Raw genomic sequence first — 16918 nt, 5'->3', positions numbered from 1 at the left:
GTGAGTTCCTAGACGTGGGAATAGATAAAAACAGTTTTCAAGGCCTACATTAGATGTATAGAGGTTAATGGTAGATTTATAGAGGTTAATTTTAAAGTGCATATTAGGAGAACCCTGAAGAAGCCTCAGCCCCAGCAATATCACGCAGAATAACATTTTTACAAATTCGTAAACATTAAATTCATATGGAACAATCTACAAACAAAACAAAACAATAAACTCTTTACGAGGCATCCAGTCTTTTATAGACTTCTTCAATGAAAGTTAACATGTTTTTCATCTGGGGTGAATTATGGAGAACATCTAAGTCCTTCAGAAGAGCATTCTGGTTTGGAATTAGCATCAAAATTTCTTTCTGTGGGCATGACAATAATTCACTTTTTAAATTTTATTTTTTTGATACATAATTGATATTAACATTAGATTAGCTTCAGGCAGACGGCATAATGATTTGACATTTGTATACACTGCAAAATGATCACCACAATAAGTCTAGTTAACATCCATCACCAAACACAGTTACAAACTTTTTCTTCCTTGCGATGAGAACTTTTAGATCTACTCTTAGCAACTTCCAAATATACAGTACAGTATGAACTCTAGTCACCATTCTGTCCATTACGTCCCCATGACTTATTTATAAATAACTGGAAGTGTGTACCTTTTGACCACCTTTATCCATATAATTGGTTTTCAACCTTTCATTATGAACAATGTTATATGTATGTTCTTTAGAGAGAATGGTATAATAAACCTCATATAATCTTCACTCAGCTTCAATGATCATCAACTCACTGCCATTGTGCTTTGAAATCTATGGTATTGTTTTCCCTCTGCCCATTCCCATTCCTCTCACCCTAGGTAGATTTGAGACAGGAAAATTCTGTTACTTTCTGGGGAAATGTAAAGGCTTTCTGCCACTGTAAACACACTATAATACCTATGGGGGTCCTTTGCAAAGGTACGTTAGCAGTGTGCTGTGTACGCCCAAATGGGACACAGTACCGTCTTAGGAAAAGTTGCACGTGCCATTATCAGAAGCACACACAAAAGCAGCTGTCAGAATTTGCTTTCAGAAACCCCTCCTACAGCCAGGACTGCACAAATGTGGACACAGCACTGTCTTAGGAAAAGCTGCACACGCCATTATCAGAAGCACAAACAAAAGCAGCTGTCAGGATCTGCTTCCAGAAACCCATCCTACAGCCATGACTGCACAAATGTGGACACAGCACCGTCTTAGGAAAAGCTGCACATGCCATTATCAGAAGCACAAACAAAAGCAGCTGTCAGGATCTGCTTCCAGAAACCCGTCCTACAGCCATGACTGCACAAATGTGGACACAGCACCGTCTTAGGAAAAGCTGCACACGCCATTATCAGAAGCACAAACAAAAGCAGCTGTCAGGATTTGCTTCCAGAAACCCGTCTTACAGCCATGATTGCACAAATGTGTAAAGACATATGCGCAAGGGTGTTCCTAGCATTACCTGTACTAGCAAAAATTATTTACTTCCATCATTTTCACAAATTATTACATTATGGCACATCCATACAATGGAATGCTATACCACTATTGACAAGAATGAGATGTTCAAATTATACTGTCAAATGAGAAAAATAATTTTGCCTTACAGTTTATATCATGGATTTCATTTGTTTAAAAAAAAAAGGAATAGCACATAATGTTTTTACGTATATACAATTCGTAACTGGTGATGCAGTTAATATGGTAAATTGGTACTTACTTGAAGTATGGGTGCTTTGAGACTCTTCTGAGAAAGTTCAGGAAGAGAGAGTACCTCACTATCTATTTGAAACATCTAAAGTAGAAAAAGAAAGCTACAGATTATTTCATAAAGCTAGATTATTTCAAAAGGCTGACTTCTCTTATTACACTCAAAAGCTGTCTGGGTAGAATCTAATCATGAAAAATTATATCCAGATTCTAGCGATACTTTGCTTTTAAAAAATTACCTGTTTTACCTTCCTTTCCTCTTCTTCTACCTCACTTCTCAGAACATGAACTTTGTTCTTTAGGCTGTGAATATCCCCAGTCATTGACTCTATGGTCTCCACTATTTTATCTGTTTCTTCCTGCATCAGAGAGAGAAAGCTAATGTTTTAAATTAAATATACTATTAAATGAAACCCAAACAGCTATTAATATATACATACATATTTTAAAAACACCTTATATATTGAAACACTTCTGGAAGAAACTGATAATTTTCATTTTTCTTTCAGAAAACAGACTCCCTAGAAATTGATTTACCAATGGAACAAAGATGTATGTGAAGCTTTCCTCAAAAACTTACCAAAACTGCGGGCATGAGATATCCTGGAAGACCTGTGTGAATCTAGCAGAGCACAAGGACTGATGGTAATAGGTATAGGAGCATTCCTTAAGTGGTATGTAACAGCAGAGAAACTCTAACTTTAACTTAGGAACATCTGAGTGCTATTTTCATTTGCCAAAAGAAAGAAATGCTGAACATTAGGGCAGAGATAGTAATAGAAAATGAGTGGCAGTTTCCCACCTAAAAAGAAAATATAACTTACGGGGGAAAACAAAGAGAAAATAAGAAATGAATGAAATGAGTATAATGATATCAGGGGTGTACGGATTGCAGGCCACACATAGAGTTAGCCAGCTTCCAGGTTTCTAAATGGTATTAAGTACTGCACTGCTTTCAAATCTAGTCCTAGCAACAGCCAAGGATAGCACTGCCCCTGGGGATCAGGGAACAAGTAAAGAAGCCACACAGAAGTCATACAGAAATAATAACTCTTAAATCCTGTGGAGCGATATGGTTGATACTTACATTTACATCATTCGCCAAATACTGGAAGCCGAATTTTTACCGTCAACTATAGTAATTTTCCTCAGCAAATATATTATGGCTTCTAGTAACCATTAAAAAGGGTACCTGCAGAGGTCTGCAACTGCCCATAGGCTGTTTTTGATCAGTCCAAGAGCTATCAATGGTTTTTACATTTCTAAAGGATGGTTAAAAAACAAAACAAGACTATGCAACAAAGACCATACATGGCTCAAAAAGAGTAAAATGTTTATCACCTGGCCCTTATAGGAATAGTGTGCTAATCCCCGAGTACACAAGACTTTGGGTCTGTGAGCTACACTTATTAGACCAAATAAGGTCACATTCTTGGGTTCCAGGCATTAGGACTTAGACATATCTTTTGGTGGGCCACCATCAACACACTACAGAAGGGAATGAATAATAGCACTGAATGAAGGAAAGGGTTAATGTAACAAGAACTAAAATTTTTCAGTATAATTTAAAAAATTAATTTTGTTCCATTGCTTTGGTTATCTTCTTTGGGTATTCATACCATATCCATGCTGTGTCTTTTTTGCCAAACTTTTATATTTGTCACTTTTTCTCAATACCTTAAAAAAATGTCATTCTTTTTGAGTCTTAAAATTTTCTCCTTACTTTACCTTTCATTTAAGTATTATTCGTTCTGTTCATTTGCTTATTGCTCCTTCTAACTTAGTCTGCATTACTAAAAGTTTTTTTTCTTTTAGCTCTAATTCTTTCCTGAGTTCCATAACTTCATTTTTTAGTATTTCTAATATTTATGACTTTTTTCATACCTTCTATTCTTTTTCTAAATTTCTTTAGGCTCACTTGGGAAATTAGGTTAGCATTCATCTGTTTTGTGAACACATATTTTTGGCATGCTTTTGTTGTCTGTAAAAATGTCACTTTTTGTCCTTCTTCTAATATTTTCTTATGTTAACTCTGGTTGTGAGATCCAGAGAGATTAAAAACTATGCCTCAGGGCTTCCCTGGTGGTGCAGTGGTTAAGAATCCACCTGCCAATGCAGGGGACATGGGTTCCAGCCCTGGTCCGGGAAGATCCCACATGCTGCAGAGCAACTAAGCCCGTGTGCCACAACTAATGAGCCTGTGCTCTAGAGCCTGCGAGCCACAACTACTGAGCCCGTGTGCCACAACTACTGAAGCCCGCACACATAGAGTCCATGCTCGGCAACAAAAGAAGCCACCACAATGAGAAGCCTGCGCACTGCAACAAAGAGTAGTCCCCGCTCACTGCAACTAGAGAAAGCCGGCGCACAGCAACCAAGACCCAACGCAGCCAAAAGTAAAAAAATTAATTAATTAATTAATTAAATGAATTAAACAAAAAAACCCAACTATGCCCCAGCAGGTCCTATACCATTTTCTCGGTATCTCTAAAAGACTTTGTTCACCACTGCCTTTCCCTAGCACCAGCAGTGAGAGTTCAATGAATGTGTCCTTGTTGCATGAACACAACTTCTCTTACTGGTAACTGATACAGGTTTTGGAAAGTCATCACCAGCAGTAACTCTAGGCTGCAGTGCGAAAAAACCATTCTAAGTAAGGCACATTGGAGAAAACTAATAGACACAGATAAAACCTACAAACTCCTAGTTCAAAGACTCTTATGCCAATGAAGAACTCTTATGCCCAAAATGCCAACAGTGCTTCAACTGAGTAACTGACTGTCAAGCAAACATTAGACTGTTGTGATGTTATAAGAAATATACATTTGATTTTCATCCCTGATTCCTGGCACAGAGCTTCCAAATCCTTGGCATTTTATGAATGACTGAAGTGGGAGGAGCACTTTTTGTGATTCATAATAAGCCCCTTTCAACCAGACCTGAATTTATGCTAATGAATAACTCATAGAGGAATAGAGGCTGGTTGCCAGAGCAACTAAAATCCTGTGATCAGAGGGTTGGAACTTTCAGCCTGGATCCTTGATCTCTGAGAAGGGGAGAGGGCCTGGAGATTTAGTTAATAATAGATATGCCTACATGCTGAGGCTTCCATAAAAACTCTAAATTACTGGATTCAGACAGCTTCTAGGTTGGTGAACACATGGAGGTGCTTAAACAGGCATGGGAGTTCCGTGCCCCTTCCCATATACCTTGTCCTATGCATCTCTTCCCTCTGGCTGTTCCTGAGTTGTATCCTTGATAATAAACCTGTAATAGTAAATTAAGTGCTTTCCTGAGTTCTGTGAGCTGTTCTAGCAAATTATCAAACCGGAGGAGGAGGTCATGGGAAGCCCCGATTTATACTTGGTTGGTCAGAAGTACAGGAGGCTTGGCCTTGCACTGGCACCTGAAGTGGGGGCAGTTCTGTGGGACTGAGCCCTTAACCTGTGGGGTGTGTGCTAACTCCAGGTAGTTAGTGTTAGAATTGAATTAAATTGTAGGACACCCAGTTGGTTTCCACAGAGAAGTGGAGAACTGCTTGGTATGAAAACCCCATAAATTTGGTGTCAGAAGTGTTGCGAGTATAGAAAAACAGTTTTTTCCATTTAAGTCTATTTATGCTTTTGGCACACAGAGATCCAGTTTTAGGTGTAAAAGAGAAATGCCACCCAGTGTTACAAAAATCACACTATCATTTACTGTCTCTGATTAAAGACTATTTATTCTCTCTGATTTAGTACTTTATGCAAATATTAAATGTTAAAATAACATTTATCATTATTATACTTTAAAACATTTTAAAATAACCTTTAAAAAAAGTCAAGCTCTTAGAATCAGAGAGTACAAAAGTGGTTGCCAGGTGCTGGGGGGCGTGGGGGAAATAGGGAGAAGTTGGTAAAGGATACAAACTTGCAGCTAAAATGAATAAGGTTTGCAGATCTAATGTAAAACATGGTGACTGTAACTGATATTACATAATTGAAATCTGTATTATATAATTGAAAGAGAGTAGAACTTAAATGGTCTTACCAAAAAAAAAAAAAAAAGTGAGATGACAAGGGAAATTAACTAGATGGGGGGAATCCTTTCACAATGTATAGTTATATTAAATAACCATGATGTACACTTTAAATATCTTACAATTTTGTCAATTATATCTCAGACAAAGCTGAAATTTAAAAAATAACCTATATTAATGTTATCCAACTGTTCATTAAGTGGGGGAGCTAGTGTCAGTACTGAAAATATACTCTTGCAAAGTAGTAACATTGGGATGAAAGTTAAATACAATCTCATACATGAAGAAAGTGAGGCAACCACTAAAAAATACCACTCTATAAATTTACAGTATATGTAGAGCTGTTGCTCACAAATAAATCCTTCCATTGTTATTCTCAATCATATGGAAAATCTGGAATGACCTATTTGTGAATGGTGAGTTATAAGAAATCGTTAGGGATGCATTCCTTGCTTAAACTACCACTACCTTGTATTTACTAACAAAGGTTAACAAACTTATTGATTTACAAAGTTGAATTGCTAACAAAGACCATATCTACAAACTACTTCAAAATGGCAAATGGATATATGGTCCAATCTGTTTTGGTTTTAATAATTATTTAATAAGCCCCCGAGGTTGCTTTTCTTAATTGTTCAAGTATCCACTAATTAAAAGCCTGCAGTTTATCATGACAGCTAATATTATTTCCCACTATCTTCTACAGAATAATGATTAAGAATCACTTGCCATGAATTCAGACTAATAGGTTTGCATCATAACTGTAAGCACTCTGTCTAAGGTTCAGCTAGAAATGCCAATATGTCTCTTTTTCACACTTGTAAAATGTGAAATATAGCACAGGTCTCTTTAAGTCATTAAAGGCTATAACTGTAAAGTGCTTAGAACAATGATTAGAACATAGAAGGCCCTTATTACATGTTATCTATAATGATTATAACAACAGTAATGATGATGATTGTGTTCTTCTTGCCAATAAAGTAGCATATACAGGACAGAAAAACTAATATAATGTGTTTTGAAATGCTACAGCATTTAGTGATGAATTCCTATAATCTGATATTTAAAGTCTGATGATCAAAATAATACTGCTACTTAATTACAAATATATTAGAAATAGTCTTAACTTTAGAGGCCCAAAGTTCAGGCAAAGTTTTTGCTTTGTTAAAAAAAAAAGTTAATGAAAAACCTGGTCCAAGATCTAGTATTTGTTATTAGAAGAATATCATGACAATTTAAAAAACTTTTTGGTCTTTTCCCCCTTCCCCTCTAAAGATGAACTCCCTGTTCAAACTTCATACCTGCAATAATGCCAGACCCTCTTCATTAGCTCTGTGCTGTGCCCTTTCCATTTTCAGTAGACTTGACACATGAGTTAAATCTTGCTGCTTTTTGGGAGGGACTTTCAGGGTTTCACACAGTTGCAGCAATCTTACGGATAGAATAAAAACATAACTTTATTTTTGAGTACCATTAGTATCATTTTTGTTTTTTTGTTTTGAAATACTGTCATCCTCTTTTTTCTTCCCTCATATTCCCAAGGGCTGTAATGTTCTTTTTTTTTTAAAATAAATTTATTTATTCTATTTATTTATTTTTGGCTGCGTTGGGTCTTCATTGCTGCACGCCGGCTTTCTCTAGTTGTGGTGAGCAGGGGCTTCTTTTGTTGCGGAGCACTGGCTCTAGGCACGCGGGCTCTAGAGCACAGGCTCAGTAGTTGTGGCGCACGGGCTTAGTTGCTCCGCAGCATGTGGGATCTTCCCGGACCAGGGATTGAACCCATGTCCCCTGCATTGGCAGGCAGATTCTTAACCACTGCGCCACCAGGGAAGCCCTGTAATGTTCTTTTATTAACAGTGGCTAATCTTAGCAATAAGTTGCCCCCCCAAATCCCTGACAAATCATCATTTAACCTTTCAATTATATTTCAATCATTTTTTAATTGCATAACTGTATTACCTTTTCTTTAGGAAGTTCATATGATATTGAATTTTTTCATTTTCTCTAACACTGTTACTCAAAATTGCTCTAGAAGAGAAAAAATAGGGTTTGAATAAATATTAGTTTGAAACATAACTAGTATAATCTGTTTACTTTTTCTCTCTGATTTCTTTCAAGTACCCCTTTTTACTAGCCAGGCAGAATCAATCACTTTTTCTTTTATGTTAAATACATTTAAAGCAGAGGAATAATCTAAGTTCTTTTTATCACATTATATTGTTGTAATTAATTTATAGGTCTGACTCTTCTGATAGATTTCAGCTCCTTGATGGCAGAATCCTGTCTCTGTATTCCTTTTAGCATGTTAGCTGCCACATAAAGTATCAATTTGAGCTAACTTCTTCCTAAAGTATCCCTCACCAGAAAAAGTTGTAGATAGCAGATCAAGCAAAGATTTCAATTTTATTCCACTGATGAAATTCCAAGTTTCTGAAATTAATAAAGACATTTTTGCTGAATGCTAAGGCCATCAAAAGACATTAAATGAATCTTCTTGCAAAAGAGAAAAACACCCTATCACCATAAAGTAGATAATAACATTTAAAAGGATACTGTCTATAGGAAACATATAAGCAGAAATAAAGAGTGAAATGGAAAAAAATTTCATACTCACATTATTACTGATTCCATCATAGTTTGCAAATGTTCTCTGCTACTCTTCGAAAGAGGTTGCCAGGTTTTTCTCTTGTGGGCTGCGATCTTTACCTGTTTTAGATTAGTATGCTTTGCTTGTCCTGTCACCGGTGAAAGAAGAGACTGTTTTTTCTAGAAGTTTGTATGTTTTTACTTAAAAAGTGATTCAAATATAAATTTATCTAAAAGAGCTAATGGAATTATCAGAACCAATATTATGAAGCTGTATAAACTATTTAATTTCCTTTTTATTGCATAGCCATAAAAGGCCAGGTGTTGAATATGAATATACTATTGTTATGTTAACTAAAATACTATTAAGTGATATCGCGGATACAAACTCAAGACCATCTTAAATAAAGAACCAAGCTACAACTATTAGGATTCAACATAAAAGTCTGGTTCTCAGAAATGACCTGAATTAAAGGGCTTCATTGAGAAGACTAGAAAATGATTTCTGCCAAATGTTGGATGGCAACAGAAACAAAGGAGATTAACCAAACCACAAACAGATAATCAGTGTCTACTAGGTTGTTGATATTATTCTACTTATAAGAAATAAACAAAGGAGGTACACTATTGGCTCACATGAAGATTAGTTTTGGAGAGAAGGGAGATTAAATAATTACATTTCAAGTATGCAAAGCATTACAGAAGAAAAAGTCCAGTGCACTATGGAAGTATAAAACCGGAGGACCTAACTTGGTCTTGGGTGAGGAGAGGTAGAAAATTCTTCCATGCCAAAGTGATGTTTAAGTAAAGATGACTATTCCAAACTAATTTACTCCAGACAAACTTAGTGGTTCCAATCTAATCTAAATAGTGGTGGCAAAACAGAAGCATATTTGTCTCAAAGAGAAGTCAGTAGGTGTGTCTGTATATCACAAATCAGTAATAATTCAGACTGTGGTACACTTTGAATTTCTCTTGCTCCTTTCAACTTAGAGCCCTACACAGTATTTTGCTACAGGTGGTAAGTAAAATTTCAGTTGACCAAAAGAACTGACCAACCAGTACTACTTATTCTTGCAAAAATAAGAATGTAACTGTTTATTACTGTCTTTTGCTTATGCAGAACTCATAAACAAGATGCTGAGAATTTTTTCATAAATATAGATAGCTTGGGAAAGATAGGTTAAACAAGACATAGAACAGGAATACCTTCAGAAGACAGATGTTTTGGACGACTTTTATTTTTTTTCGCTGTGTTTCTAACCTAGAGGGAAAAACACATGTGCATGCATAAAGAATTAAACATTAGATGAAAAGATACTGCTATTGCAATAGATTCGTCATGTATGTTGGAGAGAATTCATATACCTTCTGGCAAGACAGAAAAAAAGTATATTGCTACTTCTACAGAAAAAGGATGTGTATTTATCACAAGCAGAGGATATACTAAAGCAACTCCTGAGCAATGGTGATAAAGTATAATAGAATTGCATATGGTGTCAAAGAACGTTTTAAAGAAATCATACTCATCTTGCCTGTGAAATAGTGTTATATACTTTTCCTGAAAAACAAATATAGGCATTGTCTAATACAGGGTAAATAGAGAAAAAAATGTTGATTATTTCTTTTATGGTAGGAAGAAGCTAATTCCTCCCAAACTAATTTTTCTCTATGTTAATAAAAATCTCCTCCACCAACTGACAAGATTCTCTTGTCTTTTAACATATGAATGCCATAGAATCTGTATACTACATTCCCAGTCTTCCTATTTAAACACCTTAGCAATGCCCCATCGCACTTCTTCCCTAAAGAATTCTCTGATCAATATCTTTAGAAATTGAGGTAAACAATTTTTATGTGAGAACTTTTACAACCCATGTTGCAACAGCTCCCATATAACAATATATGTGGAATATGAATTACTATAATTTGTAGTAAAGCTGACCTTTAGTCTTCACATACTCCTTTACATAGAACAGATGATATTTCTAATCAGAGTCCTGAATGATAAACTGGATATTTCATTACCTCTTTCTCTGATAACTCCGCTTCTTCATTATCAATTTTTCTTTTTGGATTTCTTTTTAAATGTTGAGACCTTTTCTTAGAAGGATTTGCTTTGCTAGACATCTTGATGTAAACAGAACAACTATAACAGTGCTTCAAAATGTCTGTAAAGATGAAAAGAACACTAAAGACTTGTTTTATTTAAAACATTTTGTTAAAAAGACTACCTATAAATATTCCAAATTTGCCTTTAAAAAAAAATCATAAAGAAAGTTTGGGGATAGTATTGTGTGTTTTTAAAACATTTAAATATATTTTAAAACAAATAACATTGGTTCTCATTAGAGTAAAGATACCTAATTCAATTTCATTCCTAAAAATTTCTTCCATTTGTATAGCAATAAAAAATCTTATATAAAAACACTTTTACACCTCTTACTTTATACTCCCCCATACAATAACGTTATCTCTATATTTAAATCCAAGAAAATGGAAATATATAGTGCTAAATTGTTTTACTCTGGTCACAGATAATGTCAACTCAAAGAATAACATTCAGGCCTTCTTATTTTAGGCTTAATGGATTTATCATTCAACTTAACGTCAAAGATGGGAGACGATCATTTTTAGGATTATACCATGAATCTACGTTGTAGAAATTCATGTGGTAAATTCACTCATAAGGAATTAAGAATTAAAAAGTTAAGTTTTAACTTTTACTGGGTTATGTGCATTTTAACAAAAGCACAGAAGTATACTGATTACTCTGTCTTCTCACACATTACAAAACAGGCACCGGAGTGGGGATGAGAATGTCAATGACAAAATTTAGAATAATTCCTTTTCCCCATTTAATAGTTCTTTATCACCAAACTCATTTCTGCTAAAAGAAACAGAGGGATAAAATATATATTCCTGCATTAGATCATAAAGAGCAGATAGCTAAGAAATTACGTACACGTTTGGTACAGTACACGTGAACACAAACCCACATACACACTCACACACACAAGTATGTGTGGTGTGTACATTATATATACATATTTTTCTAGACATATATAGTTAGATAAATAGATAAAACAGTCACCATTCCTTTTCTAAAAATTCAGAGTTTATCACATTACTACAATTTAAATATACACGCAGATTTAGAGACAGACAATAAAGTGGGTACTCTGGATAAATCTATTCTCTCAAATTTTAAAAGGAAAAGTTCAAGCTTTTCTTTTTTCCATAAGACAAAAAAATAGTGGGAAAGAAAGAATTAACTGAAAGATCACAAACCATACTTGGAGACTACATGTCAGATCAGTTACAAAAAGCAGTGGAAGCTGAAATACACTTTACCCTGCTTTTGAACAATGTGGCACCTTATTCTACACCCAGTCTCCTCTGTTGCATTCCTAAAATGTCAAATTCTCTCAACTTGACATCCATGCCATATACTTCCCGTACTTAAAAACCAATCCATATGAGAGTTTTGCTCGTGGACCTCTCCTGGAAGGACTGCCATGTACAGTACAGTTTTTCACTGAAGAAGAGCATCCAGGTGAGAGAACAATTGAAGGCTGAGATTTAGTCCTCATTCCATTTAGGAGACTAAAAATGGTGCAAATTCCTTCTCACTCTTGTTATTGAGAGGTGAAGTATATGTCCCCTTGTCTTAAATCTTACAGACTGTGCAGCGGTTTGAGCAGTAGAATATGGTGGAAATGATTCTGTACCAGTTTCCTGGCCCAAATATGAAGAGGCTAGCAGCTGCAACTTCCCCTTGCTTGGAATATTTGCTCTTGAAACCCAGCTAGCACTCTATGAGGAAGGCCAACACGGAGAGGAACTAAAGACCCAGGCAAAAGCCCCAGATGAACTCCCAACCAATAGCTAACACCAACGATTGCCAGCCTCGCGCATGTACCTGAGCCAATACACTGCAGCTGACACTGCGTGGAAAAGTTATAAGTCAACCCTACCAAGTTGTTTCCAATCACAAACTTTGGAACAAGATAGGTAATTTTTTTTAATTAAAAAAGAAAAATCCTTCCATAATACCTACCTTATAACATCCAAACTCTTTACCATGACATTTATAGTCCTTAACAATCTAGACATGCCAAGCTTTCCATACTTCTCTCCCACTTCTCCTCAACTGCATCTCCCTCTCCAGATAGACTGGATTTCCGGAACACACTGTGAGTAGTGCGCATACTCCACCGGAGCTGCTCTCTCCTGTCTGTGCCCAACCTCCTCTCCGATCATGAGCCACCTGCACCTGAAAGCCTTCCTAACTACTCCACCTCAACGCTCTCTAAAAGTCTGTGGGCTCTTACACTCTCTTTCATTTGGCACTTATTTATAGTTTGGTTTTGTTCATTGTTTTTCTTGATATTCTTTATTCAGTAACATGTAATTCAGTGTTACTCCAAATTTGATTTACAAACTGTTTGTTACAGTCTTTTAAAGTATAGACATTAAAAGTATTCATTTAGAAACTTTTTTTTTTTGGTACGCGGGCCTCTCACTGCTGTGGCCTCTCCCGCTGTGGAGCACAGGCTCCGGACGCGCAGGCTCAGTGGCCATGGCTCAACGGGCCCAGCCGCTCCGCGGCATGTGGGATCTTCCCGGACCGGGGCACGAACCCGTGTCCCCTGCATCGGCAGGCGGACTCTCAACCACTGTGCCACCAGGGAAGCCCCATTTAGAAACTTTTATGGCAATTTGACAACAATTTTATGTATGTTAGATCTGGCCAAAAAAGAACTGGCTTATTTTTTTCTTTTTGTTAAATTTTTCTAATAATTCATTAAAAAAGACTTTCTTTTTAAGAGAAGTTTTACGTTTACAGAAAAATTCAGCAGAAAGTACAAAATTCGAGCATACCCCCCCTTCCCTACTATCAACATCCCATACCAGAGCAGTGCATTTGCCACAGTCCATGAACTGACACTGACACATCCTATCACCCAAAGTCTATGGTTTACATTGGGGCTCATTCTTGGTGTTGTACATTCCATGGGTTTGGCTAGTATTCAGTTTTAAAATTGTGTTTTACAAAAGTATCAGTTGTGACTGATTAAAATTTAAAAAAAAAAAACACCTAAAATTGGTCCTTTACCACAGACAGTCTGAAAAGCTCTATTTTCATTGATACCTACTTGAGGTAATTAGCCATAGTGCAGAAAGTTCCTCCACCTCAGCACTATTAACATTTTGCATGGGATAGTTCTTTGTTATGGGGGCTGCCCTGGGCACTGTGGGATGTTTAGCTACATTCTTGATCTCTACCCACTAGAGGCCAGGAGCCCCTCCCACTCCTCCAAGTTGTGACAACCAAAATTGTCTCCAGACGTTATCAAATATCCGCTGGTGCAAAACTGCCCGAGGTTGAGAACCACTGCCAAGAGCCAGCCAGGGATGAGGACAAATTGCCCAGGTTCCAAATCCCAGTTCTGTCACTTAACTAGCTGTATAGGCTTGGGGAACTAAATTTGCTCACTTTCCCCACGGCTAAAAGTATCAACATCAAAGGCTTTTGTAAAGCTAAAATTTTGTACAGAACACATAAAGTGTCTAGAACTTGGGACATAGTAAGAACTCAATAAATAAAATAATCTACTGTTACTATTGGGCTAGTTGTAGCAATATACAAAAAGGAAGAGTAAACTTTGGCCTGTTTTGGATCCGCAGGAAACCACAGGCTAGTGGTAGTAGCTAGAGACATATGAAAACAATTCCTATGTATATTCAATTATACACAACGCGACAAATGTTACGAGACGAATGAGTGAATATCTCAAACTGGTGTGGGTATTGGGGGGGACATAAAGAATTCAGAGAAAAAAGTAATATTTGAATTACATTTTGAAATATTTAGCCAGAAGGAAGGGGAGTAAAGCATTTGAGAGAAAAAAAGCCCGTTGGCAGGACACTTCAAAAGAAACTGGTCAAAAGGAAAAAAAAAAACAAAACAAGAAACCGGTCTGTTCAGGGACAGAAAAAATTCAGAGAGGCTTTGACGTGTACGGGAGGAATGGACAGAAAAAAAGACTGGAACTGTAGTTTGCAGCCAGACTATATACTGCAGTAAAGAATGTATTCTTTACTCTGTAGGAAACAGGGAAGTATTCTAGGTTGTCTTGTTTTCTTTGCCAGCGTGCTGAAACTCGTGGAAGCCACCAAGCTAAACCTCTGTATGGGCACAAAAGGTGAGCACGACGTCTGGCAAAACTGCAAATACGCAATGTTTACCCCTTGACAAATGAGGCCTCGGGGTAGCGACGCTACCGACGCAGCTTCCTTAAGGCTCAAAGGCACTCATACTAAGGCTGCACTTCGCCCCACGACTGACTGCGGGAGAGGTTAAGGAGGGAGAACAAGGATTACGATGATTCGGGGAAAGGAGGGAGGAACCATGAGTGGCTTCACTCCCTCCTTGCGAATCAAATACCACTTTTTCAATCGCTGGCTCCGAAGGGCACACCTGTACGGATCTCCCTGCTCTTTGAAAACCACCTCAAGCTCCTCAAACACGAGTCGCGGAGTTTGCCACCAACGCGCCGGACACAAAACTCATCCCCAAACTGGAGCCACCGTCAGGGAAAGCGCTTTCACTACTCACCAAAGACGCCTCTTGAATCCTTCCAGGTGCGGCGCTCAGAGGAATTCGCGCCCAAACCTTCCAAAGCCGCGGAGACCCGGAAGTGAACCCGTAGAAACCGGAAACGCTTGTGGAGAAAGGCGGGAATCTAGCCACGCCCCGAACGTCATCGGGAGCGCTCCCGCGAGAGTGCAATGAGATTGGCTGGAAAGAGGGTGGTGTCGGCCAACGCCCCCGTCCCGTCCCGCTGGCCTTTGCGTTTGCTTGGTCGCAGGCCCAGCTTTGGGGACCTTTTACTTGTAGGGCTGGGGGCGCTGAGGTCCAGCCGTCCTCTCCCGCATCCGCGGTCCGAGATAGGCCGACCCGTGAGTAAAACCGTGCACCTTGAGGCACGTCAGCCTTTCAAATCCCTCCATTCTTCAGACTCCTCTCTCCCCCCATACCTATCCTCTGAGCCTCTGTCTTTCCCTCCTCCCAGCCTCCCAACTTCCTCCTTCTTTACTTTACGACTGGGAAGGGATCCCACTCTCCTCTACTTGCTTCTTAGGTTTAGATTCTCCACCGACCGCTCTCTTTCAGCGAGGGGGAGTCCGGAGGTACTGCAGGATAGAAGGTGCCTTTAATGTCCCAGAGGCCATGTCGCCATCTTCCTTGGCCCCCCAGGCACCCCGAAGTTTCTCTAGGCCGAGGGCGATTGTAGATTTCAGAGGGATGTGCTAGCTTCACAGCTGCCTTCCGTCTAGGCTGCGGTGATTGTGAGGGTTTTTTGTAAGAGGTGGCGGGAGTGGAAGTGTCTTTCTGTGTACAGATGAAGGTAAGGGTGAGAGGGGGAAAGACAGGTCTAAAGTTGACATGAAAGTGTAAATTACTAACATGTTCTCATTTTTATCTTGAAAGAGCAATCCTTCATAAGCTCGAAACTCTGAATAATCTGTTTGTGTATGTGTGTCACATTTAAAATCATTTGATGATTTTCTCCCAATATTTTCTTATGGTTAATGATTTATTTATGCTAATAGTACATTTAATTGGCATGCTATATGTTGTCCTCTCCAAGCTGGCTTTTCTTGAAGTATTAGTGCGGAACCACATGTAAACAAACTTGAAAGTTATTTGATTCGGAGCTGTATGTAGGTGTTTTACCCATATTTTTTGAGGGTGTGCTTCATCGTTGCTCTTTAATACATTCTAACCATCAGTGACTTATTATATTTGCTTTGCATGTTGCTTCTTTGGGTGCTGAAGCCTCTCTTGATGGATATGAGGAGAATGCAGAAATCCTGTTGCCATCAGCAGAAGTTGTGTTCTTATCTAAAAGTGATGTCTATTTCCAACCGTTACCAATTTGCCATGCAATTTTAGGAAGTCACTTATATAATATAAGGCTCTTTCCTATCATTTATCCAGGTTTAGAAAAGCCCTACCTGTATTTTGTGTGAAATGAGTTTGATATTATCTGTCTGCAATCTAGTCTCAGGCAGTTTTCAGATTACTTTTTATATCATTACTACCCTAATAGTTAAGTTATAAATTAATTATTTTTCTCACCCACCTTTTAAGCTGGTACCTATAGCTTATGGCTCACAAGAACTTGGATGGCAAGGACCCCATGGATTTAATAGAATAAAAATCATTATAGTTAAAAAAAATAGGAATTGTTTTTGTTGTATTTCTGTTTTGACTTTGTTCTATTTACTTTTTTAACTAGTTGAACACATTGCATTTACAGTTTTTTATCTTTCACTTAATACTTTTTGAGCCTATCTCCTTTTTTAAGAAACCGTGCATAACATATTTTAAATTTTAACTTATGTATAATAACTTACAGATAAGTGCACATATCATAATTGTAAAATTTGAGGCATTTCCACAAATTGAACACATCTGTGTAATAGGAATTCAGATCAAGACCATCACCCCAAAGCTCCTTTCTTGCTCCCTTTCTCTCCTAGTCACCATACATAACCACTCTTCT

General features: G+C 37.6%; 1 protein-coding gene across 1 annotated transcript; it reads right to left on the bottom strand.

Annotated features, from left to right (window-relative positions):
- Positions 1 to 223: 223 nt before the first annotated feature.
- Positions 224 to 15040, bottom strand: CENPQ (centromere protein Q; the record flags this gene model as incomplete). The annotated part of the gene is made up of 9 exons (XM_079713667.1): positions 14965 to 15040; positions 10371 to 10513; positions 9552 to 9606; positions 8371 to 8491; positions 7716 to 7784; positions 7058 to 7187; positions 1978 to 2097; positions 1749 to 1823; positions 224 to 355 (listed from the first exon to the last, which is right to left on the bottom strand). Exons 2-9 carry the CDS (start codon positions 10470 to 10472, stop codon positions 224 to 226), a joined length of 804 nt encoding a protein of 267 aa, XP_079569793.1. The 5' UTR covers positions 10473 to 10513; positions 14965 to 15040.
- Between the last annotated feature and the right edge of the window lie 1878 nt (positions 15041 to 16918).

Source organism: Hyperoodon ampullatus (assembly GCF_949752795.1).
Source record: "Hyperoodon ampullatus genome assembly, chromosome: 10".
NCBI classification, from domain to species: domain Eukaryota; kingdom Metazoa; phylum Chordata; class Mammalia; order Artiodactyla; family Ziphiidae; genus Hyperoodon; species Hyperoodon ampullatus.
The sequence above is the reverse complement of the archived record's forward strand: the minus strand, read 5'-3'. Positions and strand labels throughout refer to the sequence as shown.